Source organism: Onychostoma macrolepis, chromosome 20 (assembly GCF_012432095.1).
Source record: "Onychostoma macrolepis isolate SWU-2019 chromosome 20, ASM1243209v1, whole genome shotgun sequence".
NCBI lineage: Eukaryota > Metazoa > Chordata > Actinopteri > Cypriniformes > Cyprinidae > Onychostoma > Onychostoma macrolepis.
Window position 1 is genome coordinate 17,816,019 of NC_081174.1, and position 26,983 is coordinate 17,843,001.

Below are 26,983 nucleotides of genomic sequence, written 5' to 3' on the forward strand. Positions count from 1 at the left end.
AATGATTTATTTTATACCGCTGCATCTCGTCTTTAGTTTGCAGTATTTACATTGTCACTGTCTCACAAGCACATTCTGATCATGAATGAGAGAACTCAAAGTATTACAATACCAAGAAAACACTGACATTCTTTATAAACACTTTACTCTTTCTCTCTCTCATTTTGTTTTAATTGAAGCAGACATTCCTCAGTTTGTTGATGAGGGATACCAAAACAACCTTACAGCCTTAAAAACACCATTTGAATGACAATGACAAAACACAAAGCAGATAGAAATGATTGCAATTAAAACTTTCAAAGGTAAAATGCACATTTAATCTCACTAATCTTACAGTGTAGATCATTGCATGTGGCATAAAATGAAAGTCTGAAAATGACTAGTCACTATGGAAACGTAAAATGGGGGAAAAAGGACCAGGCTGATACACAATCAAGGGAGGGCAGACACTGACACTGTTCATTTAGAAATTAATGACGCAAACACATGAGGGAAAAAAAACGTAAACGGCTTGATAGCATGTTAGTATCAGCTGAGACCTTGATGGAAAGTGAAACCCATTTTCATTACAGCCAATTTGAGTTTTTGCAAGTGTGATACCCTAATTTGTAGTTTGTAACCCACGTGTTAATTTTATTTTTCACTGCGCTTAAAAATAGCAAAGATTTGCTTGTTCAAGCTTCAAAGTAGCGTAGAGTGTTATTTGTAAAAACCGATTCTGTTTTGCTATTTCCAGCTATGCTCTGGAGACCAGACACGTCCTCGGAAAAAGCCATTATGGGAAGCTAATTGTGAACCGTAAATGTCAGGTATGACTAATGCATGACCTGCGCTGAGAGACTGCAAGTGTCCCACGTTGGCTTTCAACGCTCCGGTGGTTGCAGTGGAAATGCATTTGCTAAAGACTGCAACAAAACCAGCAGGTCTTACAGTAAGTGTGTGCTATGCATCACAGGCTCCGAGGAAGCAGCAGCAGAGGTTTGCGTTTAGCCATCCAGGCATTATTCTTTCCTGTTGTGCATTCTGCTACATACTATTTCAAGTATGTGAAGCGTGCTGTGTTTGGATAAAAACCTACAAAAGTTCTGATATGACTGCTATAAGAATTTATTCATTTTGGTGCCATATATTAAGCATTAAGGGTAATTAGTTCTTACAGCACAGATATGAACAGTGAATTAGCTGTAAAATCCTCAACCGTAGCCTCATTTTTCATTTCTGCTCATTCTTGTCTAATAAAAGCTTGGTGATTCAGTGAATTCATTCTCACCAACGTCTTTCAGATTACAGCACTGGCAATGAGTAAATATGTTAACCTTGACAAAAGCACCACACCAATAGAAACCTGTCCTCCTGTAGGCATTTTTCCCTGATCTGTTGACTCTTATTTGAGAAAATGTATTTTTGATCAGTTGTATCCATTTACAATTTATTTTACAGTGTCTAGGTTACACTTTTTACACATCGATATAATTCAGCAGTATAATAATAGCAATAACGATACTTAACTCCAGGTGGAAGTTACTCGACTCTCATAACAGAAGTCCAAGTACAGCTTGTTTCTTGCTGTTGCTCAGTACGTTTGTACTCACACTTTTACATGAAGACTGTAAAGTATGACCTTTACCAGATTGCTCTTTTCACAATGAACGGTTCTCCACACACATTTAAGTCCTTGTGAATTAGTTTCTCTAGAATTCAAAAAGCATATGCAATCTGTAAGTACCGTGATGTCAGCTATTATGTTTTGACAGTGGCTATTTGCACAAAGTGTAAATAGCGATAGATGCTATTTACACTATATTTAAATAGCAATTAGGTGCTATTTAGACAAAGTGGAAATAGCTAGATTCTATTTACACTGTTAAAATAGCAAGATTTTCTGCTATTTATACTACTTATTGCAAATAGTGGCAATTATCTGTACCTTAGTATTGTAAAACAGTACGCAATAATAACATATTGAGTGTAAATTATAGTTTTAATTCAAATTATTAAATGGATGCCACCTTATTGGGACAATAAAGCCCTCCCTACACCTACCCGATACTTTATTTTCAACTTTTTGATTATTTTCTTCATTTTTATTGAAAATAAATGCCTTTACGTAGCGATATGAAAAAAGTTTGGCAAAAGGCGGATTCGAACTCGGGTCCCTCGTGCCAAAAAGCAAGCACTTTACCCTCTACATCACTGAAACTGACGTAAAGCAAGTGTCTTTTTGCAGTGTTGACTATCCCAATCACACGTTGATGGGCTGGTGGGCCAACAAGGCGGGCTATTTGCACTTAGTGTAAATAGACACTCCATTATGTTTTTGTGCCTACTCCTGGGGCAGGAAAATGTCTTTGAGGTTAGTTTAGTTTAACTTTAAGAGGTTACTTACAATAAAATTTTGAAGAATAAGAATTGAATGTTGAAAGAACTGAATGTTTTGTGAATCCAACCTCTTAAAGGCCTCACACTGTAAATATGTAAACTTGTGTAGAATACCATGGGAAGCTTTCTACCAGCTTCCAACTGAGGTCTGTACCACAGGAATTCAAGTCAAGCACCGAATCACTATTTAGCCACCAGAGAACCCATAGTTTTCATGTTTTGAAGTTCTTATGCGGATGACTACACCAGATTCAGTCTCCATTGTTGTTGAAATAGACTAGTCGACCTTTAACTCAACATCCCCCGTGTGTTCGTTCTCATGCCTGCGAGCTTGGAGACATCCAATACATTATTAATCGATTCCATCTGAGTCTCTTTCACCTGAAAACAAAACCTGCCTTTTTGTTCAAACATCCATCTTAAGATTTGAGGAAAGTATATAGTACATTTTTTAACCATCTGTCTTGAGCTTTGCCAACTCTCAATATTTTTTTTAAATCATAAGATGCATTAAGTGACGTATTTGGGGAGTGAAAGGACACATCGCCATACCATCCACGTGTACAGTCATTTCATTTATATTCAGTTCAGACATCTGGGAGTAAAAGAGAATCGGGTAAAGTCAAGCAAATCCTTACCGATATAAAATAAACACTTGTTTTCCTTGTTATCTTTTTCTTCTACCATCACATAACTCTTGCAGCCTATGTTGGGTTTGGACTTCGGACAAAACAAAATACAAAGAATTTACAACACAAAGCATAAAGCCCTAAACAAGTGGGGACGACATACAGGTTGTGTATAAGTGGTGCTGAATTTCACAGATGAATTTCAATTCATAGATGTGGACCACATTGTCTTTGATAGTTACTTCTTGTCCTGTAGTTCTGTATCGTGATCATAAGCATTTAAGTTTGTGTATGACCTCCACATTCGCTTATTATTACATACAAAGCTGTGATATTTTGGACAACATTCTGTCCTTTTTAATGTTGCTCACAGACTGCAGTTGGTATATTCAGCAGTGCTGGTTTAATTGGGCCACACGCATATACAGGGTTTAACGGAGTAAGGAAGTAATGAGAGAGAGAAATGGAGAACGGCTTGACTTCTCTTTTAGGTTCAGAACGAATCACAGTTGGAAAGGGAAAAACAAATCCAAGGGCACTTAGTCCCTTTTGATCTTTACATGTGTCCTTTGGAATAGCTTCCCTTTGGGTTTGGTTAATTGGATTGCTTATTTGTCGGTAGTTTATATACTTCACCTGAACTGCTCTCAGACTTAGTTAAGTTTTATCCAGTGTGGTGTGACACAAGGTGAAGCTTACATTTATATATTATGACTGAGGTGATAAAGTCCCCAGTTCTTCAGGTTCATCCTCTTCTGGTTCATCCCTTTCTCTGATTTGGGCGGACAGGCAGTCCACGGGGAGGGATGAGAATGAGACAGTTAGAAAAAGACGTTCAGAGGCGGTTGTGTAGTATCGTGGAGTTCTGTAGTCCTCCTCTGGCTGTGCTAAATGTGGCCTGGTTTGGACAGATATGCGATGAGGGCCACCACTACGCCCACGTAGACCCCCGTCCCAATGGTGATGGAGAGAGCGGCTAGGAACAAGGCTCGTCTAGATGCGATGCTAGCCAATGGGAAGTCTCCCTTGGTCACGGCTTTGCTGGTCTGGAACAAAGAAAGGGAATGGTGAGAAAGAAGAAAAAAGATCAAAGGATACATTGACCTGTTTTCCATTCAAGGGTAAATTGCATTGAACTATATAGTGCTTCCTTGATGATGCTAAGAGCTGAGTGAAATATCGGAAATGTTCTTACACACAGCGCCGAGACAAACATCATACGCTTTTACGACATTTTAAAAATCCATTCGACCCACTTTGAAGGGCAGTGTCACAAAGAAAAGTACCTTTTTGAATGTATAAAAAATTAAAGCAGTCTTTTAGGAAGCAATGTGAATCGCCACATTTCTGATGGGCTGACTGCATCTAGAACAGAAAATAAAGCCAAATTTTGGACACAAGGAGGTTGTCTGTGGAGCATTAAAAACTTTTCAAAAATGTAAGGCCATAAAAAGTCATGCTTATATGACATGGAAAACAATTGAAATGTCTTTGTTCCTCTTTAGTTGCGCTGTTGTAGATGAAACAAAGAACTGATACAGATCTATGTGGGTGTATACAGAATATAAATGAAGAATAAAAAAGTCCTTTATATACTTTTAATCATGTAATAAATCTTATGATGGCCAAACTGCAAATTGAACAAATACTTTTTTTTAAAAAGTTAGGTACAGCTTCAGTAAATATACTCAATTCACAAAGCAGTCGTACTGTTTATGTACTTATTTCTTTAAAGATCTTTGATTTTTCCATTGGGAACACTTGATTTTTGTGTTTTTGTTATAATTGTCATTTGCTTTGTCCCTGCTGCTTTCACCTTGTAAACTTTCCTAAAAAACACCTTTGAGGTTTCCGTCATGATCAGCGATGCAGCAGAGATACGAGGGGAAGCGGTAGCTGGCATTGCACAGACGTTGTGTTCGTCAACAACTAACTTCTCACATTGTTTCTTGTTATAAACATCGGTGTCAGGAGGTATGAGCCAAATGTGATACAGAGATCAGAAGAAAATACAATTTTGCTCGTGATGCAGCTGTTGCAATTCTCTCGGTAAATGGAAACACAGTTGCTTTGTGGAGTAAAACACTCAGTCTTGTACTATAACCCCCTGTGCATTTTAAAGAAATGACATGTGACTTGAAACGCCAATGAATGGCCTTATCTAATGTTTGCCGTATCCATTTAACCCCATGCTGGAAGTACAATGTGCTGAGAGCTATTAGGCTTAAAAAGGGAACATCACACTGCCTTAATTTCTTTAATAGCGAGGCCTATGGAGCCCCATGTAATAGTTTAATCAATCCATTTCCCCGTTCAAATTAATAATTAAGTTCTACTATGATGCTCATTTAACAAGAACATGGCTCAAGGGCTGCATGAAATTAATGGGGTGAATTTTTGTAGAACGTGCAGATAACTAAACCCACTCTATTATGCACAACGTTGTATTATTTCCCCACAGCATGGTGTCCGCTACTTGTAAGCAAGCAAACATGCTTTGAACAGTCGTTTTGTGTGATTGTGTCATGACCCTTTGGAATCTGCTGTCTATTTTAGTATTCTCATGAGAAAAGTGGAAAGAGTTGCCAGTCACACATGTCTGCCGCTGTGGGAGGCGTCTTGCTCTCTTTGTCACTGCATCTGACCCTGTAGTCCAGGGAAAACATTATTGATTTTCACTCCTACGCTTTGTGACGGTCAATAATGGGTTGTTTGGACACCCCAGTGCTGCTACACCAGCTGAGTTGCCATGTTAACATCTTTCTGCACATTTTTTTTTATCTTTAAAGTCCGTGTAAAGAGAATTCTGAGAATTGTTTCTAAACACATTACAAATGTTAGAAATGTATTGCTGAAACACATTACAAAGACTCTGAACTATGCAGTACTGCATTGTGGAGTTAAACCGTTAAATGGTTTTTCACCAATTCTAAGTTCGGCGGGGCTAAAACGGTGGCTCGATGATGCAATGGAGCCACCGAGCGTGGCCCCGCCCCTAACACTATTATAACTATGTTGAGAGATTAAGTTCTTAGTTCGTTTTTTTGAATATCTGTGATGTTAGATATACAGATTCCAGGCAGGAACGGTTCTAGGGTGAATGGATACCCGGGTCTTAGCCCAGAGGCATCAATATGTGGCAGAATACATACAATTTAAAAACATGTAGCATTCACAATTCACATCTAAAAACGCATGGAAACGCGAGCTGTACCGCTTTCTCTCAGAACATATTTTAATATCGCTTTACACGGACTTTAAATTTGATCTACTTACACAAACTTTTCCATTAAGGTTGGAAGATTTATTACATATTTTCAATGTATTTGCAGGTGTGTGTCATTAGATTAGATCAATCATGATCAATTTTTATATTATTTATATTTTTATTATTTTTTAGGTTAAATTATACATTTTTAGTTTTTCAATATCAGTCGATATAGGATATTTCATTATGCTGCTCCTTTATTATTATAATTAGATTACCTTTGCTGTTAAATAATGCTTACTTAATGTAATAATAAATGAATAACAAATCTATCTATCTGTCTGTCGCTTTGATTTCTAAGCAGTTGTTATATTGGTGCTTCTAAATTTAAATGATTAAATGTGAAAAACTGATTCATTTTACTAAATTTTGATTTCTAACAGAATGATGGATCCTTTTATCTTTTAAAATCACCACTTTCAGCTATTTAAGACTGAATACATAAAGTTTGTGATTGATTATAACTAGTGCTGTCAAATGATTAATCGCATCCAAAATAAACGTTTTTGTTTACATAATATATGGTTGTGTGTACTGTGTATTAGGGGTGGGCGATTTAGCCTCAAAATTATATCACGATATTTCAAGAATATTTGCGATAACGATATTTATGACGTTATACAAAAAAAAAAAAAAATGGAACAACGTTTTATTGGTGATTGCAGCTGGCAGGCAGCAGCATTTATTAGTGCAAACACAATGAAGGGCATTTTCCATCCTTTTCCAATGAGCTACTGTCATTGATGACAGACTACCTAATTTGAAGTGTAATCTATCAGAAGCAGCATTATAGTGCAATAGTAGTGACCAGTGTTGGGCAAGTTACTTTAAAAAAAAAAAGTAATTAGTTATAGTTACTAGTTACTTCTCACAAGTAGTAACTGAGTTACATCATTATAAAAGTAACCAATTACCAGGGAATGTAACTATTGTTCAAATATATTCAAATATGTCAAATACATTGGATGCCTCCAATATTAAATGTTAAATGAGTGAAATGGATACTAAATGGAATAAACATTGTACACTAATACAAAACAACAATTTAAAAATACATTTTAACATTCTAGCAGACATTATACCAACACACCACAATTTAACTTAAAATTAATAAGTTAGTAAAATAATATTTTGTGGCCCTTTTTGAGATCCCCTTCATGCAAATAAAGGGAATTATTTTCAAACATTAGAAAATATTACAGATCCCAATTTGAACACTGTGTGAACCTTATAATAAATGTATTAATAGAGCTGTTGTAATTATTATCATTGTTATTGTCTTTTTAATTTTATTTAACAGAACAACAGTAAAATTACAATACTAACATTTATGAATGTTGATGGAGCTTTTATTTTGACGGAAACCCGCAGGAAGTCTTCAGTGCTTCTTTTTGTTGGTTGACAGCAACAGATTTATAAATTATTTTCATTACTAATTTGGGAAGATGCACGTATCACATTGTCACATGCCTTGTTAAAATTCATAAAAGTGTTACTGAGCAACTGATGAGTAACACAGTTTCAGCGCAGATTTCCCTCGCGGTTTGGACTTTGAACCCTGTCTAACGCGAGCTCTTGCAGCGCTGTTTGAATGCAATTCATGCGTGTATTAGAAAATATAACGTTCTGCAGCGCATTTAATTGTTTAAGGCCATTTCGCGATTTTAATCATCATACAGTAACCAGCAACAACCACCCCTTCCTCCTCTCATCAGAGATATGAGATGTAGTACTAAACGGTCTCTCGCTGTCGTAATGATTTTTGCATCTTTCTCTGACAGTTTTAAATGCTTCCACACTGCCGTCATGTTTGCTGCATAAGTGCGCATCTCTATTTGATCGCGACACGTCATTGTTCGGTACAGTTTATTAGGTGTTTTTGTTTATTTTCGGCCGAATAATTTCAGCTGCCGAGCAATCGGTGCATAAGCCTGCGTCATCGCGTTGCTATATCATTGATATCGCGATATGACACTATTTTTTATCATGTAAAAATGTATACCGGTATTATCGTGGACGGTATGATATGGCACATCCCTACTGTGTATATTTATTATGTATATATAAATACACACACATACAGTATATATTTTGAAAATATTTACACGTATATACATTTATATACAGTATTTATATTATTATATATACATGCATGTGTTTGTATTTATATGTAATAAATATGCACAGTACACACTCATATATGTAAACAAAAACCTTTATTTTGGATGCGATTAATCGTTTGACAGTACTATACTAATTATAACCAAAAAACTGAAAACTATCAAGATAAATTTTACATCGTCCTTACCCTACAGCTACTGTAAGTGTAATGGCCTTTTGTAGAACTAATATTGATATTTATATCAACATCCTCAAAGTCCTATACAATTCCAAGTGCTTAATTAGTTGTTAAATGAAGACAAAGTCATTTTCTCAGTCTGTAGGAGTGAGACAGAGGAGGATGCTGAGAGGGTGGAGGAGTTGGAGGCAAATGGTTGGCGACATTCCTCATGAACATTCAACCCTGTGCCGTGGGGAAGGTAAGAAAATCCGTTCAGGATGTTTTCGGAGGAATATTCCCAGCCAGGAGACAGGACAAAAACATTCACATTTTCAGCAGATCTCATTTCCATCCTCCTTACACACACGCACACACTTGAAGTTGCATTCAGGAGAACATTCATTGAACAACACCACCATCATCATAATTACTCTGGGAGAATTCACTTAGCTCCTGAACAAATAATTCACTCTGGACCTGTCTGCCACAGACTAAACTATAGATAAGAATAAAAGGCTCATTCCAAAGTAGAAAAATAGATATCTATTGCTTTGAATGGGAAAATGGAGCTGAAAACATCACACCCATCTGATCTGTGGATTCATGTTTACACTGTTTATATTAGAGAAGTGCATGATAATTTTACAGTCACACAAAGGAGAGCTGTTTGTTCGTATGATGGGTATTATAATGAGGCACCTGTTCTGTATTATTAGAGGGAGCTGAAAGAGATCACAAACTCTTTCTCTCGTGAGAATACAGGCTTGTTTGCAGGGCACAGATGAAAAACTGTTGAAGAATTCATCTTGTCTGTCTCTTGTGTTATAGCAGATTCTTAGCAGGCTTAATGGTTAGGCTGTGGATTTGGTTGGTGGGCTCTGCACTTACCCCCTGAGAAAAGTAGAAAGCAGCAATGCCCAGAGGCCAGAAGCAACAGAGCATGGAGAAGATAGCGAGGCCCAGGTGATCACGAGGAGGGATGACGATGAAGTTGTCCTCGCTCTCACTGTCGCTGGAGCAATCTGTCTATAACGAGAGAGAAGACTCAGTCAAATTATTTCAATTTGGTGACTTTTTTTTTCAAGTGATGTATTTATAGTCTGGATTACAGGGTTTTTGGAAACGTGGAGTAAGGTCTTTTAATGTTTTAGAACAAAAATAATCTCCAGGAAATTAAAAATACACTAAAAACAGTAATACTGTGAAATATTATTACAATTTATATAACTGTTTTCTTTTTAATATATTTATTCCTGTGATGGCAGAGCTGAATTGTCAAATGATCCTTCAGAAATCATTCTAATATGCTGATTTGCTGCTCAGGAAAATTATTATTATAAGTGATAAAAACAGTTGTACGTCTAAATAACCTTTTTCTGGAAACAGTGTTTTGTTTTTTTCTTTGACTACAAAGCTTAAAAGAACAGCATTTATTTGAAATATAATGTTTTTGTAAAAATTTAAAAGTCATTAATTTTGCAGAGTAAAAACATATATATTTCTTTTAAAAAAAACACTTACTGACCCTAAAAAATATACAATTTTCTTCACATTTTGAACACATCTGAAACCCCCTAGTACTTCGCTGGCCCAGATTTTTCCTTTCCGTTTTTCTTTCTTTTTATTTAATTATCACAAATTATCACAAATAATTTGCTGTGATAATCAACATTAACCTACACATGTTGTTCACAAAGTTTGCATTGAATCTGTGCAGCATTTCCACAACATTTTGTGAAGTTTTCATTGTTTGTCAGTTCTCTCCTTTGATTCAAGTGATTCACTTGAGTAACTAAAAATACTGCAGCCTCGTGAAGAGTGTGCCAAGAGGAAAGCTGTTAGAACAGTATTTCTGTACTGATTCACAGCAATAAGCTGCAATCATCAGCGGTGAAGGATAGCTCTGTCACTGGGGTTTTATCTGTGAAAATAATAGGCCTACCTCATATAAAATAACATGAGATGTAAGATTGGATTTCTCCGTAAGGAGGGGGTGAAGTGGCTTGTGCACATGGATATTGTCATGTTTTCTGCTATATAGTCTGGTACATAAGAACTAAAGAAATCGGAAAAATATCAGTCCATATAACGAATCGTCATACCTACACTTTTTCTCATTGCTTATAACCAAACCTTGACATTACATAAGAGGATATAAATATTTCATTGGGCATTTGTTAGTCAGTCTGCTGTGTTCTGTGGACGAACAGTTTAGTACTTTAAACTTGCGAAGGAACTGCACCAGTTGATAGCATCGTTTATAGGCACTTTGCAAAATAGTGGCATTATTACGTAACTCTGCAAATGCACCCACAAGTGCTAGGCTTTGGAGGATGTGGCATACTTTTCTGAGACTGTAGAAAATAAACAAATGATAGTGACTATAGGGATGCACAGTATATTGGTATACCATAACTATTGGTTGTCAGGCAATATTATTTGTTGTTTTTTATTAGTATTAATTAATATTGTGTAAATATATAGTGCATACACTACAGTTCATAAATTTAGGGCAGGTAAAAATTCTGTAAAATCTCTTATGCTCACCAAGGCTGCATTTATTTTATTAAAATATAGTAACATAGTTAATTACTATTTTGAAATTTTAATTTTTCCTTTTATGTCAAAGCAGAATTTTCAGTAGCCATTACTCCAGTCTTCTGTGTCAGAAGAACCTTCAGAAATTATTCTAATATGCTGATTTAGTGCATAAGATACTTTTCTTCTTCTTCTTCTTCTTATTGTTGTTATCAAAGTTGAAAACGCTTGTGCTGCTTAATTTTTCAGAAGCTTTTTCAGGATTCTTTGATGAATTGAAAGTTCAGAATTTGAAACAGAAGTCATTAGGTGTGTTTAGGTGTATTTGAATTGGGGTATTTAGTTTTAACTGCTAATCTTACTATTGGTGACAAATTATAGAAAGTTATGCCAAGCAAACATGGTGTGAGTTCTGATAAGCTAAGTCTATTCACTAGATAACTGTATTTTACCGCTTTTTTTTTAGCTTGTATATCTGTATACACTTTAAAAATTCAAACTGACAGTGACTGAAATTTTTTTAACATGTTTAAAAATGACAAAAAATGTACAAACGCCTTTTTTTTCCAGTATCCTGCATGGATTCAAATGCCTAATGCATTGAACTATCCAGAAAATGGAATAAAAACAGATAAGCCAAAAACAATCTCATCATCTCTGCGTTCATCTGAAAGGCATTGAAATTGTGCATTATGTTATTAGTGATCTAAGCTGAATGTGAGTAATCTGGCAGCAGTGTCAAATGGTTAAGCCCCAGAGCCAGAGACCCACAGCTTGGCCCCCGATAAGCACACCTTCTACCTCTCAGGTGCCTCTCCTGAAAGCGGGTGGGCGGGGGGTGACAGCAGATGCTGTCATTGCCTGCCAGTTTCCTGACAGGTAATGACAGATTAATGGATGGTTTTATCCTTTCAGGGTGGCAGGAGGCACAGGAAGGAAAGCGTGTAATTTATGTTACCAAAATGCCGCCCCCAGCGTGAGCACGATGAGCCCTGTCCTTCTCCCCGTTTCTGTCTTTTCTGTTCTTTTGCGATCCAATGCTCAGCTAATAGAACTTCATCTCGTTTTCAAGGTGATCGATGTCAGTGCTTTCAAACTTATTATGTGTGTGTCATGTGTGAGGGCTCTGGATGAGTGCCCTCCTTTGGCGCAGAGGAAATTGAATCCATATACATTTGTAATTAGCTGCTTAATCAAATCTATCCAAATTTCAGTTACTCCGCCCGACACGTTTTCATCACAATGTAACAGGAGTAATATTGTTTCATGTCAAACTGAAATTATCCTCAGATGGCATGCCCGCAGACCTCCCATAGCCTGATCACTGACCATCTGATGCATATTGCACACAAAAATGGCAAGCTCTGACTGAAATCCACACTTTTGATCTGATTTGCTGGGTGTGTGTTGAGGTCTATACGTTAAAGGTGCAGGAAACCTATTGTTTTTGTACAGGTTATTCTTTTATAGCATTATAACGTTTGCGGTTGGTAAGATTTTTTAAGAATGTTTTCAAAAGTCCCTTATGCCCATCAAAAAACAAACAGTAATATCTTGAAATATTATAACATTTTAAATTTAATTTATCAAAAATTTAATTTATTTCTGATGGCAAAGCTAGATTTTCCAACAGCCATTACTCCAGTTTTCAGTCCAACAGAAAAGCATTTATTTGAAATAGAACTCTTTTATAATATAATAAATGAATTGAATGAAATGGAATGCATCTTTGATGAAAAGTATTAATGTCTTTCACAATTAAATCTTTCTGCCCCCAAACATTTGAATGGTAGTGTGTTTTTGTTTTATTAAACTTCCATAGATATATGATGTTTTTAATTTGATTCATATCTTGTAAAAACCCTCATGAGAAAAAAGTTTGACAATTCTGCAAATCATTTTAAAGATATAAACCGATTATTTTCCAATGCTAGGGGGCACTATAACTAAAGAAAACCTCTACATTTGTGATACCATTTAGCATTACTTTTACAATATCATAGCATCAGCAACATCTGTTCTTTCAAATTTGGCAATCTAGTTTCTTATCCATTCTTATTCCAAAATGCTTGGATATAGATTGTTGTTTGTGGACATTATGTCAGAGTGCTGCCCAATTATTTTTAGAATAAGTTGCTGAAGTTGTGTTCAGAAGCTAGCGGGTTTATATAACGAGCACTTTTGATAAAGAACTCTTGCATTTGCCAAAGTTTGCAAGGCTAATGGCATCAGATTTTTGCTTGAGGTTTCAAATGCACTGGATATCCATGAACAAAACTGTACATTCTGTTTTGTTTTCTGAACTCAGGCAGACTCCTCCTGTCCAAATAGATAGTTCTTGGCCACAATAAGTTGCAATGAGGACCAGACTTTTCGCCGTGAGACTACACTGAAATTAGTTCAGGCTTGGTCTTTGCCCTTCATAAAGCAAAACGCAACTCATGCAGTTTTATTCCGAACTGCACAAACATAGAATTTATGAATTCTTCCTTTGCCGCAGTCTCCCTTCACATCTGTCTGACTTCAAGCAGTCTGTAGGGAGAGCCGCACAAATGGAAATTGATGTTGAGGATGGAAAGTGAATGAGGCGATCTAAACAGCAACCGGTAAACTGATGGAAAGGTGTTGGGGGAGAGAGCGGGAAGAGGTGGGCCATGGAATAAAAGAGCTGTCAGGTGAAAAGCTGAAAGGCAATTATATCCCAACAAAGGGGCAAGTAACTGCATCAGCGATGTCGTCGGGAGGTCATTGTCCCGGCAGGTGTCATAACGTCGCTGAAAACAGCCGCATACATTTTTAATGGGACTGTTCAGAGATTATAAGCAGTTGGCTCGTGGTAGAGTAGTTAAGTTGTGTCATGCCAGGTGCTGGCAGCATTTCAGCAGCAGGTCATGAGGATATAATTCATCAGGGGGTTTGATTAACGTCTAGCGCACGCCAGACAAATAAAAAATACTGACTTAGTGAGCTGTTAATAAGCCCGGCTGATTTATAGACCCCACCACACTTACAGTACATATGGCATGACCTGTGTTCAAGGACCACAGTGGGACTCTCAATCTCTGAGCAAATAATCAGGCTGACATGTGGAGTAAAGAATAATAATTATATTTTCCAAACCATATTTCCAAATGCATCTTTTCTCTTCCAGGATCCACTGATTTACCTGATGTTTGATGGCAAATGCTTGTTGATATAGGCTTAAAAAAATATTATTTTAAAAAGCTCAAGGCTGTAGTAGTAATTTATGGGTACTTGGGCTCAATACAGAAGCCTGGGATAAACTCTTGTAATTGATATTTGCAACCTCATAACTGAGATACATTAGTACAATAATACATTTTGCGATGTTTACTCTTGCTAACCTATCCATCAACAGTTATGATAAATTAATTTTCTGTGGAATACACAGCAAGCTCATTTATCTTCAGTCTGTGTAAATAGCCTTTGATCACCTGGGAACTCAGCGTACCCTCTCGCCCACAATGTAGCAGTAATGAGATTAAGAATGGGTTAGTGTTGACAGAGTTCTGTGGGTCTTAATAATTTAAAGACTAATTAATTGCCTGGTGCCAGAGCTTTTCATTTAGACTACAGAGGAGTGTAAGAGAAACACCATTAGTCGTTCCATAGCTGTGTTTCCGTCCACCTATTTTTATGCGCGTTTTGGGATATCGCATCAATGATATTGGAAACGCCAAGATGCGCATAAATTTTAAAAATGTGCATAAAAAACTCAACTAAGTAGGATAAATTTCTTATCCGGTAAGAAAGCATGCGCATAAACTACAATGGAAACACTTTTACCGAATAAATTCCTTAATGCGCATCAAAAAGACATGTGACTTTGGGATGGGACAGCATAAAACTGGACCAACCAACAGACCAATCTCATTTCAAAAGCTAGTTTTGTCATTCTAAAATGCTTAAGCAAAGTCTCGTAAAATTATAATTAACTCTCAGAACTGTGTTCCTAAACAGCAGGCTCTGAAAATAACATAACATGACCGTGTTTCGTCTGTTTAATTTATTTTATATAAAAAGCAAAAACAAATCCCGCACACTATCTATGCAAAAAATATATCAAAATATTTAATTTTTTTCTTTTCAAACATGACAGTCACAAAGTGAACCACATTTAAAAACAAATTCATTACCAATCTCTGTAGAGATCCATTGATTGGTAACAACCCACCATGGGTACATCATTAACAACATTAACCCATATACATATGCACATAAACACATCCTGTACATACATACATACTAACACACATATCAAGAACAAATGACATTATAACATCACATTAAAGAGCTTCGTCATTCATGCCATTAGGTGATAATGTCTGAAGGGTAAAAATCCAAAACAGCTCACGTTGCTGTAAAAACAATTCAATATCGCCACCTCTAGGTGGCACATTAACCCTTTCAATACCACAAAAACGTAACGCAGAAACATTGTGATTCCAGGCATGAAAATGAGCCGCAACTGGATAGTTCAAATCTTTTCTCCTAATAGAACTCTTGTGTTCACTAATTCTTTGTTTAAGTTGACATGATGTTTTTCCAACATAAGCTAAACCACAAGGACAACGAATCAAATAAACAACATACGTAGAAACACAGGTAATAACAGAGTTAATTCTATATTCTATAGTTTTTGATGTATTATTGCATTGAGCACAATTACCACATCGATAATTACCATTTGGTATCGGAGTAAGTAATATCTGAGTAGACTCAAGCGTATCTGTCTGAAAACAAGCATGTACCAAAGAATCTTTCAAATTTTTGGAACGTTTGTAGACAATCAAAGGTGGATGTTGAAAAATGGTACCCAACTCCAGATCAGAGGACAACAAATACCAATATTTCTTAAAAATCGATCTCATTAAATAAGACTTAGTTGAATGTGTTGTAATAAACGTAAAATATTTTTTTTTTACTTTAATTTATTTTATATAAAAAATATTATATGCAGTGCCTTCTCCTATACTGCAGCAAATTAAATTTTTCTTCATGATATTAAGCGCAAGTTAATCAGGAAGTGACGATTTTGTTCTCTTCAACTCACTGGATTGAAACGATGCTTTATTCACAAATATTCCAATTTTAACTGGATGGAAACATAGCTAATGTAACGGTTGCGCTTGGTTCTGATACTGTGGAAACCTGATTTTAATGATGATTAATGATGCTTTTCACATTTTTTTTAAACTGATACCCAGCTAAATCTGAAAATCACAAACTTACATTTACATTATGATGCTTTCAAAATGATATTTGCAAAGAAATTTTAGCCTTTTGAATTTAGCTTGCTCCCTAAAGGCTGCTTTATCGCATGTCTTTTAGGAGCTTTATATAAAACCATATAAGTGGCTGATGTTTTGACATGGCCCTGAAATTCATCTCGAGACTGGCATCCGGCACGCTGGAAACTGCAGGTGCATCAAAGCTTCAGCGGAATATGATTAGAGGTTGAAGAACTTATTCATCTTTCTTTCTGTCATAAAGGACATATTTGTGAGGCCACATTTCAACTGTGAGAGTTTGTTTGCAGGGCGGAAAGAGAGAAATTAAGACAGTTTGACAAGTATACAACTGTACACAGAAAACCCAATGCAGCCTTTTCTGCTTTTTCACAGTCAATCATCAGAGCAAAAGTTTTCTATGCCTAATAAATGAAATTCAAACATCTCCACAACTGCGACAGAAATGTGGCCCTATGGCTCTTGGTGGTAAACAGCCCTCAGAAGAGAAAAGTTTCAGTTCTGTTTTCTACCAGGAATCGAATTTAAGAAAGAAACTGTTTATGGATGTTTTAGCAGCTGTTCCCTCTCTTTTTAACAAAGTTTGACCAATTGGACACATGCACATTCTCTGAAAACTCTGCCCAAGTATAATGACTGCACTAACAACTGAAAGACAATTATTCATTTGACGGCACAGATGGTGTGAGAAGGCAGATGTTATCAAATGGATGGCAAAAGAAACAAATGATATTATTGACTGGAAAGTTCAGTGCTACAGATTGCCAATCATCAAAGGGACTCCAGCTGTTAGATCATTAGCAAATCAGCGTTAGCATAACTGATCATATAAAAAAACATATATTTAATGATAGGTTATGAAAGGTTACAAGGTATTTTCACAGTAGGGCTCGTACTATATCGGTTATGGACTGATATCCAAGTTGTTGTTGTTGTTTTTTCTCGGACATTTACATTTTTTAATGCCCATTTTCCCCAGTTTACATTTAGATTACATTTACTGTCCTCCAACAGTATCCTTAAGTTAAAAACACTGTAAAAAGGAATCTTTAGCAGATCTCAAATCGAATATCTATTATTATGTTGTGATGACTAAATTCACAATTTTAGTTAAGTTTTCTTAATTTTAGTTTTTAGTGTAATTTATCAGTCATCGTTCACAAAATTAAAATAATCATTGCCTAGTATCAGACAGAATTTTAATATCCGTCTATCTGTGTGTCTATTATATGTTGAATGACATTTCTCATCACAGTTTTCTGTTGGTCACAGCATGTGGCTCAGTGGTCTATGCAATTAATATGGATACTCCAATATTAAAATTCTGCCCAACACTGATAAGTTGATAATTATTTTCATGTTAAGGCCAATAATCTGAAAATGGTAGATATTCAAATTCTACATTGTTTTTTTTCTAAGTAAAAATAAAACTATCACAACAGTCTATACTGGTGAAACACCTTTTGTTTAAAACTACAGACAGTACATATTATACATGGCTCCTACATTTACATATAAAAAGTGAATTTTGGCATCCTAACATTATAATGCACAGTATGAAAAATGGATATTAATTTTGAGATTAGCACAAGACTGCATATAGCCTAGATAAAGATTCCTACACCATTTAAATTCAGCTTATCAAAAACAACAGGGATAATGAGCATGAACCATCCATCACCATAATCATCATCATCATCTTTTCATTTAAAGGAAGCTCATTGAGGATTCTTAAGTTAATATGCACTGATGAGAATCTTTCAAAAGTTGCAATTTAGCCATTTCGACACTTCCTTATTGAAGGCGATGTGGCAATTTCTTATTTAATACTTACTGGATAATTTGTCCTCAGTGCATTCTTTCTAAGGGATGATTATATCTTGAGAAGAAGGAACTAAATTGGCTTTAAAGGCATCCAATTGGGGTTTAAGAAGATAAAATACTGATTTCATAACATCCTGTTACTTCTAAACAAAAACACTAGGACCATTAGTGGCTCTTTTCCACTAGAGGAAATCGTCCAAATGAGACCTGCTGTCAATCCCTCCTCAAACAAGAAGCTCTGACAGATGTGTGTGTGTGTGTGTGTGTGTGTGTGTGTGTGCGCTTTCCAAGAGTGAGAACAACTAAGGCACAGTTCACACTTTTCTGTTACACACAAGATATATTTCACAACACTCAGAATAAAGAACAAGAATGGGAACAACAGAGGTGTCTCTAGAGGCAAACTCCCGAATTCACTTTATCATTGCCACAGAGGAAGAACAGAGGGATCTTAAAGCTATAGAATACAAATGAAGAAACACAAGCCTCAATGTCACAGGGATATTACTAATGCACTGTAGAATTATCTCTCAAAGGATGCTCATGAATATCCTATTATGAGATGTAAAGGCACTGTGTGAACCCGATGAATCATTAGCCATTCAGATGAATCGTTCTGATCTCACACTGTAATGACTTTTTATTTGACATAACTCAGCCCCAGATGGAATCTGGTGACTTGTTTATTTTCATTCACATCTGTGCTGATTTTTGGGAAAATCTGTATAATTTTGCAGTAAACGTGAAAAATTTACTGGTATTGGCCTATGCTGGATATTTAATTGCACATCTTGTATTTTTATATTTATATTCCCTTACAAAATGTAATAATTTAATAATGGGCAAAAATTTAATATTGGTTCATCCCTAGTTATCTTTAAATTGCCTACTGTGCCACATGCTGTGATCAGTGGAAAGCTGGGATGAGAAATGTCACTTACCATTTAATAAAAATACAGATACACCAATATTAAAACACTGTCTGATCCTGGCCTATATTTATTTTAATTTTAAGGCCGATAACTGGTAAATGACATTAAAATTAAAATAGCAAAATAGCGTCTTCCATGTAAGGGGACCCGTGGTGTATGTAGATAGAAACTGCTCATTCTAAGGTAATAAAAACATAACTTTATACACCTCTGAAAACATTTCATTTCAAGCATTTCTGTCAATAAGTCCTCCTAAATATTACACACTGCACCTTTAAATTTTAGGGGGTAAATTAGTTTGCATGTTTTGTAATGTACTGTAAAACATGGCACGTATCATGAAGATATACCACACCGTATGGGCTGCCGAGGTCCTGATCCCCACATGCAGAGAATGTCTTTAATATCATCAGACAACCGCAGCGAGCGCCGGAGCTGCTCAGCATGGAACTACATCCATTGTGAGACGCCGAAAGGCCCTGAATCCTGGACATGACCTGAATACATATTCCTCTCACTGAGCTTTAAGGGTGACGGACCCCCATCCAGCACCATTACATCCCATCAGCAGCACTGAACATTGCCCAACCCCTCTCATTAGCTCTTGCCTATCTGCTGAGAAATTGAAGTGGTAGTTGTCACACATGATCCAATAGAGCCAGCAGATGTTGCTAGAGCATAAAGTGGTGTTCTACAGCAATTTCAAACCCCAAATAGAAAATTAAACCTTTGGAGGACAGGCTTTTGAAATGTGAAGCCTTCCCAAATAGGGTCTTATATTGTAGAGCAGGCTATAACTAGAAGCTGGTGTTCCCTGGGAGAATTGAGCTGCGATGCTTTAAGGCCACCTGTCAAGGACCTGATGAATTAATCCAGCTGTACAAAACAACACAAGTTCAGCTCAGCATCTTCAAAGAAACCTTACCTCGTACTCCACGTATTCCTCTTCCTCCACCTCGTAAGACACCGTCTGGATTTTCACCTCGTTTTCGTCCAGCAGTTTCGCCTGCGGGTCCTCCGTACTCGGGGTCTCCACCGCTACGTCCTTGTCTTTCTTCTCCATGAAGGTGGTCTCGCAGCACTCATTTTTGTAATCCTTGCCCTTGCCGCTCACGTCGTCCTTGTAAAGGATGAAGTTAGGCTTGTAAAAGGCCTCCACCGCCAAGTGAAGAGAGGTGGCGTCCAGTAGCTGGGCTTTAGCCTTGCCGTTTCCTCCCGTGACCGCAACCCCACCTCCGCCGCCACCTCCTCCACCTCCTCCTCCAGTCACAAAGTAGTTTATAATGTTCTCCTGATACTGGTTGCTGTGGAAGTCGCCTCCGTAGCCGTAGTCGGCCATCACCATGTGCTTGCTGTTCTTATCCAGAAGAGGGTTCTGAAGCTCACTTAGGCTCTCCATTGTAGAAGAGCAGACCCCCGGGACTTGGTGTTTAACAGTCGAATGGAGAATGAAGGGAAGGAGCGATGACCTTGGCTGGACTGATGTGACAGGTGCTAATGTGTTCAATAGGCCGTGAGCTGTAGGAGGAGTGAGAGGAGAGAGAAGTGAGGGACCGCGAGGCAAAGACATGGACTATTGAGCACATGCAGAGGAAAGTTTAATAAGACCGAACTGCCAGGATAGACAGGTGCTGGGCAATGGGAAGGCAGCCATGCAGTTAACACAATGATGTCTGTGGCACAAAGAGTGGCTTAAGCTACAGTTGATCTGCGAAGACTCTTATTAGGGACTGTGACATAAATAATGCAGATTGAGGGGCTTTGCAAAAGAGTAGTGAGTGACTACTCTCTGTTTTTCTGCTGTTTCATTCGCATTCAAAAACCATCATGTCCCATTCCTCTCCACTCAGCTGATAAAATATGCTTATCAGACAGGCAGATTTCAATTAACTTCATTCTGCTGCCCCATGACACTCACTGATAACCCTGCTGAATGGCATGACTGAGCGTTCCTATACCATGAAGGTAAAGTTACAAAGGCAAACCCAAACATGGCCAATGACCCATCTTAAATGCTTAACTGGCCATCCAGAATTGAATTGAAGGGGAAATATGTAGTTAGTCTTGCACAGGCAGACCTTTGGCTAAATGGCACGTCTGGTACACGTTGTAGATTTTATTTGTCATTTTATTATATCATTTTAAGTCTTTTCGTTTTTTATGTCAATTTCATTTGATGGTCTTTTGTGTCTGACATTATTATTATTTTTTTTACAATAATAGACATGAAAAAGTAATAATGGGAGGTCAATCTTGTGAACGACTGTACAGAAAACACTGAGGCAATAGTACACAATTTGTGTAGATTTCTCTCTTTTTAAAAGTAATACATTATTTCACAGATATCTCAGAAAACATCTACTGTCAATTTTTTTAATGTTTTATATTTGACTGTCAATAAAATGTTATAGTTATATATGTAATGTAATTAGTTATTAGAAATATGACTAAATCCACGGTATGCTACTGCAGTTTGCTATGAGAGAATACTAAGCTTATGTAGCACTGAGATTTTAGTAGAAATATGAAGGCAGTTGTTGTGCATTGAGTCCATTATCAATCATTTACATTTAAGCGTATGGCAGACACTTTATCTAAAATAACTTGAGAAGTCAAACCCATAATGTCATACTGTCTGAACTACAGCAATTTACAAACCAGATGTTTTTTTTTATTCATATTTTAGTGCATGTTTGTGTCATGACATGCAGCATGTGAGCTGTGGTGCATTTTAGCTTCCTATAACTATATTCATGATGAGGCAGTGTTTCCACCATCTGCTCAAATGATTATGAAACACATTTGTGCTGAAATGGATTGATGAATCAACACATTATTAGCAATTACAATGAATTAATCATCCATTTTTACAGAAAACTTTCTGTGCGCAGAAATCTGTTAATTGTCTAAACTCTGTGTATATTTCAAAAGATTTTATATCACTAATTATTGATTAGTTTTTCCTCACTGCATCAATCTGGCATTGTAAACATGACTTGGTTTCTTGGTGAGCTGATTAAATAAAATTGTGCTCTTACTCTGGCAAACGGTTTAAAGTCAGCCAATCAGGGGTGCGTTTCCCAAGAACAAATATGGTCGCAAGTTCCATCGTTACCAATAGAGTTCAATGGAACTAACTAACTAGTTAGCTAACGATGCTTTTGGGAAACGCACCCCAGATTAGTTCTTGCCAGATTGAGCAACTGCTCTCCAGTTTTGTGTGCAGTGTATATCAGACGGTCAGTGGGTGGGCTGTAGGTGTGCTGTCTGAGCCTCAGACTAATATGTATCAGTATCTTTAATGTGTGACTGATGTGAAGTTAAATAGTCTTGCAGGTTTATGATGCTGTTTAACTGAGCACATCAATTGTACTCAGATCTAAATCCTGTCATAACTCTCTTGTGATTGGAGGAAACAGCATGTGGGTGCAGTGGTTGGTGTGCCCTCTCTTACCTTCTCCTCATTAATCTGTGATTAAAATAGCAACACAATCAGATAGAAAGCAGATTATTTCAGAGCTTTTGATTTGATTGTGCCAATGCCTCTGCGGATTGTCAAATGTTGGATCATGCGTCAAGGAATGCTGACTTCATGCTTCACGGATTGTTTGAGCTCCCCCGATTCTCGATACACATTTCAACACAGTCAGCATCTACTGAGCACAGTCTCCCAGTGCAATAATACTACACCATCAGAGCTAACTAATGAAAAGAGGCTCTAGTCTCTAGAGATCAAATTATGAATTAGGGAATAGATTGATGATTAGTTATTCTAGGAGCCTTCCCACTTTGAATGTCAATCTCTCTCTGTCTCTCTCACTGTATTGATTCCTGGACAGTTTCGACCTGCATCTTCAACAAAGTGGCTGCTGCAGATCCATTCCTCACATCCACTGGCTTCCTCTCCCATGCTAGTCATCATTTCTCATCCTGCCTAAATAAAACAAGGTCTGTTTATGGTGAAAGACATTACTAGTATAGAATGAATAGTGTGTGCATGGACTGTCTTGTTATGTAAGACTGAAGCAATTAAGTTGTATAACGTCAAAAAGAAATGAGACAGATAAAACGACAGCCACAGCTTTTAAATTTTTAAATTATATATTTTAAAATAATTTAAGTTTTACGGTGTCTTTGCTTTCTAATTAAATTCACATGCTATTCGTTCTTTTTGTCATTAATCATTTGATAGCATTATTTAGTGTTGTTTTTCATTATTATAATCAGGCCATGCTAAAATTGCCCAAACTCTGCATGTATGCCAGTATGAGCTGCATTAACATGTCACAGCAGACCTAATTTCCATTTTTGCTACTCTATGCTTGTAGTCTGCACCACCCTGGCAATTGAAAACAGAAAAAGTCCCCCAGGTTCTAACTGCCATTGGGATGGCCTTAAAGCATTTCTTGTCAAAGAGCGGCAGGCCTTGGCCTATGAAACATGCTAGCATACGCTGTTGTTTGTAGCTGAGAGGTTAGTGTTTACAGCTATAGGTTTAGAATTGGTTGTACAGGATGCTTTCATTGGTGGAAAATCATTGTGGAATTTTAATTTCAACATTTTTTTCATTCCTAAGCATTACACTTCCACACACTGCTGTGAATAATGTGAAACAACATATTTCCTTCAATTGAAAGCAGCTGGTAATGAGTGTCTATTTGTTTTTCATTTGAATTTAACACTAAATTAAATGTAATACATTTTGCAGAGAACATGAATTCCAGGTTTTATTTTATGGTATTGTTGAAGGCAGCTAGCATTTTAATTTTGTGCATCTTTTCATAATTTCACATGACAATATTACTGTAGATGATGTTATAGTTGTCTAGTTTCAATTGAGCAAGCAAAAGTATGTAGGCAGCTATAATTTGTCAGAATTGCTCTGTTGAAACATTTGAACAGCAGAATTGCCTATGATTCATTTCATCCTTTAGACTGAAGCAATTCAGCTTAGGTTAAAAAGTGTCTTCTAAATGACAAATAACTGTCTCGTACAGAATTGAGTCAGAGAGTCCTTCAAATCATTTTAAAGACCCATTAAGATTCACAATAAACCTGTGCATTTCACTTCTTCTTTAATTTTTAGCTTCATGAATGTGTTTTGTATGGAATCTTATCAGAGGAATTTTAAAAGATTAAATATTAAAGCCCTTCCCGGAAAAATTCAAACTGGAAAAATCTTTTTAAAATGGTGATCATGGCAACCACTATTTAGCTGTTCCTTATGACTGTGGTGTGTGTGTGCAGCTATAGATTTGCATCTCTAGAAACACCTGTTAAGTGTGAAAATATCCTTTGTCAAGGTCAGGTGAGAATGAGAGTCTGAATAGCATCCGTACAGGAAGAAATAAACAGCATGGTAGAAAAAAAGGCTGTTTACCCTCCAAGAACAAGTAAACCTGAAATGGCCATGGTTAAATAACCCTATTAGTATCCAGTCAACCCACACAGTTTCACTGTCAAAATGTGACCGACCAATATACAGAAACACAGACCTTTTTTCTATTAAAACCAGCAAATAATTAGTAAATAAACAGACAATGCACAGATTTCTCAGCTGTTCCATTTTTATCTCTAATAGTGTTAAACGTGATTATAAAAGTCACTAATGAAGAGGGTCACAACACAGGAGGTTTCCTCAGTAATTAGTATGGATATGCAAATATTTTCATTTTCATGCAAGACAAATAAAACTAATGCATATGGGTGCAGTGACTCAGACTGACAGTGATTTAGAACAAACAAACAACCACTCCATAGACCTTGTTTTGTTACTTAATCTGTCCTTTGCAGAAAAATTGTCTCAAAGCAGCTTTAAATGAGTAAATGCTCACAGTTTGTGAATAGCATTTCTTCTCCATCTTAAAGCATCCAAAAACAGAGAGAGGTGCAACATGCTTTCATTCCTCATTGATTATAGCACCTTCCTCCTTGTGCTGAGGTGCAATCAAATCCCCTTGCCGGTGTCTTAGTCAATTAAGCCTTATGAGTCTCGGCCCTTCTGAATTCTAATAGGATAGAGGCTGAAAACACTTTAGCAGTGCTAATGTGTCGGGTAAAATGGATAATGGAAACTTTTGCTACTCATGTATGCACTTTAATCTCCCCATGCACAATGCTGGTACAAGAGAGGGCCAGAAGAATGAAGTAATGTGGACTTGTAATACTAAGAGGCTATTTGTACTCTAGTGTTCATTTAATTTGCATATTTATAATTATCTGTTGATGTTGTTTCACTCATAGCCATACAACCTGGCTCGTGACTCATGCACCCAGTGGATGAAGGTTAAATCAGAGCAGAAAGATGAGAGAACAATTGCTTTTTCAGAGTGCCTTTCCCCTTTGATGAGAGTGAATAATTACAGGGCATCTTTAGCAGTACACCATTACCATTTAACTAGCTGAGAATGAGAGCTGAATGATCCATAATCCTGATAATAATAACAATAATGAAAATTAATGCACAAAGATGAAAAATCTATCTATCTATCTGTTTATCCATCTACACACACAAAATCACTCTAAGGATGAATATGCAAGCAAAGCATGCATATATATATGCTTGCATAATACATCTGGATGTTCCTCGTGAACTGTACTGGACAGTGTTGTACTACACAGAGTAGGTAACTGTGCACTTGAACTGCAGAAGTATCGTGCATAAAAAGATAAATCTATTTTGTCATATCAATAATGTTTACAAGAACGATAATTAACCAACATAAAATAAATAAAAGCATATGATGTATCTGTAAACAACTGTTCAATGTACAACTTTTCACTCAAGAGCGCATAAAAAATGTAGCCTACTTTATAGGTATTCAAACTGTACACTCTCGCCTAAGGCTTGCTTATAATTTAGACATTTGTAGGTTACAGTATAACTCCTCATAGAAGTAATTCATCTAGGTAGACTATTTACGATACACTGAGAATATCTGTTCATTCCAGGAGACAGCTTGAATGTAAGAGCCCATATTTATGTCAAATTATTTTGGAAATGTCCGTGTCTTACCTTGCGACTCAGCAATCCAGGTGTCCGGCTCATTCAATTTGATTCAGTGACAATTTGACAGTCGACTGGCTTTCCAAAGAAATGTCAAACGGTTTGAATCCGAGTCTCGCATTGCAGAAGCCCGTGAGGCGCCGGTAAACTCGGTAAACAACAATACCTCTGATTTCTAAAGATGAACACGAGCGCTGAAACAATGAGCAACCTGCTAAACGTTAATGGTTGAAGCAGTTCTCGAGCAACAGATATCCGCCTTTACTAAATAGAGGCAGTACCTGATAAAAAGCAGGTAATATTACTGACAGTAACACGGTAAAGGCTTAAAAGAGTCGTACTGTACACCGCACCTCACAGTAGTATGAGTCCCCGCGCGTCTTTCAGTTGAGCTGTTAAGGACCGCGCGAACTTTCTTGTCAGAAGCTTTAAAACCACAAAACCTTTCTCTTGCTCCTTGATTTTATTGTTTGAATTCATCGAGTCACCTTAGTCAGATTATTGCTGCGCAAAGCAGTAAATTCCCGTTCCATAAAAGTCAGTGTGTTTCGTTCTGAAAGAACAAGATGAAAATGCTGTCAGTGACGGAGCGAACGGACTTTCCGTTGTGCGTCCCTCCAAACAGGACGAGAAATAAGCACCATGTGTCCTGCGCGCGTCGTTATGTTTCCGTTGACTCTCCTCCAGCCGATATAAAGCACAATACGGCAGGTTTGCGTGGGACGAAGATCTTGGGGCTACATAGCGTATCGATTTCACACCTTGTGAGGGAAGCTTCGCTGGGGATGTTGACGATAAATATTACAGCAAAGTATTTTTTTATTTTTTTATTTTTCCAGGAGTTAGAGGTCCATGG

General features: G+C 36.9%; 1 protein-coding gene and 1 long non-coding RNA gene across 2 annotated transcripts in view; one reads left to right on the top strand and one right to left on the bottom strand.

Annotated features, from left to right (window-relative positions):
• LOC131527777 (uncharacterized) overlaps positions 1–9,679 on the top strand; it is a 33,101-nt gene extending 23,422 nt beyond the window's left edge. Inside the window, exons 2-3 of the long non-coding RNA XR_009267741.1 lie at positions 8,714–8,816; positions 9,386–9,679. This is a non-coding gene — a long non-coding RNA (uncharacterized LOC131527777). The remainder of the gene's footprint in view (positions 1–8,713; positions 8,817–9,385) is intronic.
• Positions 1–26,762, bottom strand: syndig1l (synapse differentiation inducing 1-like). The gene is made up of 4 exons (XM_058757095.1): positions 26,137–26,762; positions 20,047–20,639; positions 9,446–9,583; positions 1–4,054 (listed from the first exon to the last, which is right to left on the bottom strand). The coding sequence occupies exons 2-4, from the start codon at positions 20,518–20,520 to the stop codon at positions 3,896–3,898; spliced, it is 771 nt and encodes a 256-aa protein (XP_058613078.1). The 5' UTR covers positions 20,521–20,639; positions 26,137–26,762; the 3' UTR covers positions 1–3,895.
• Between the last annotated feature and the right edge of the window lie 221 nt (positions 26,763–26,983).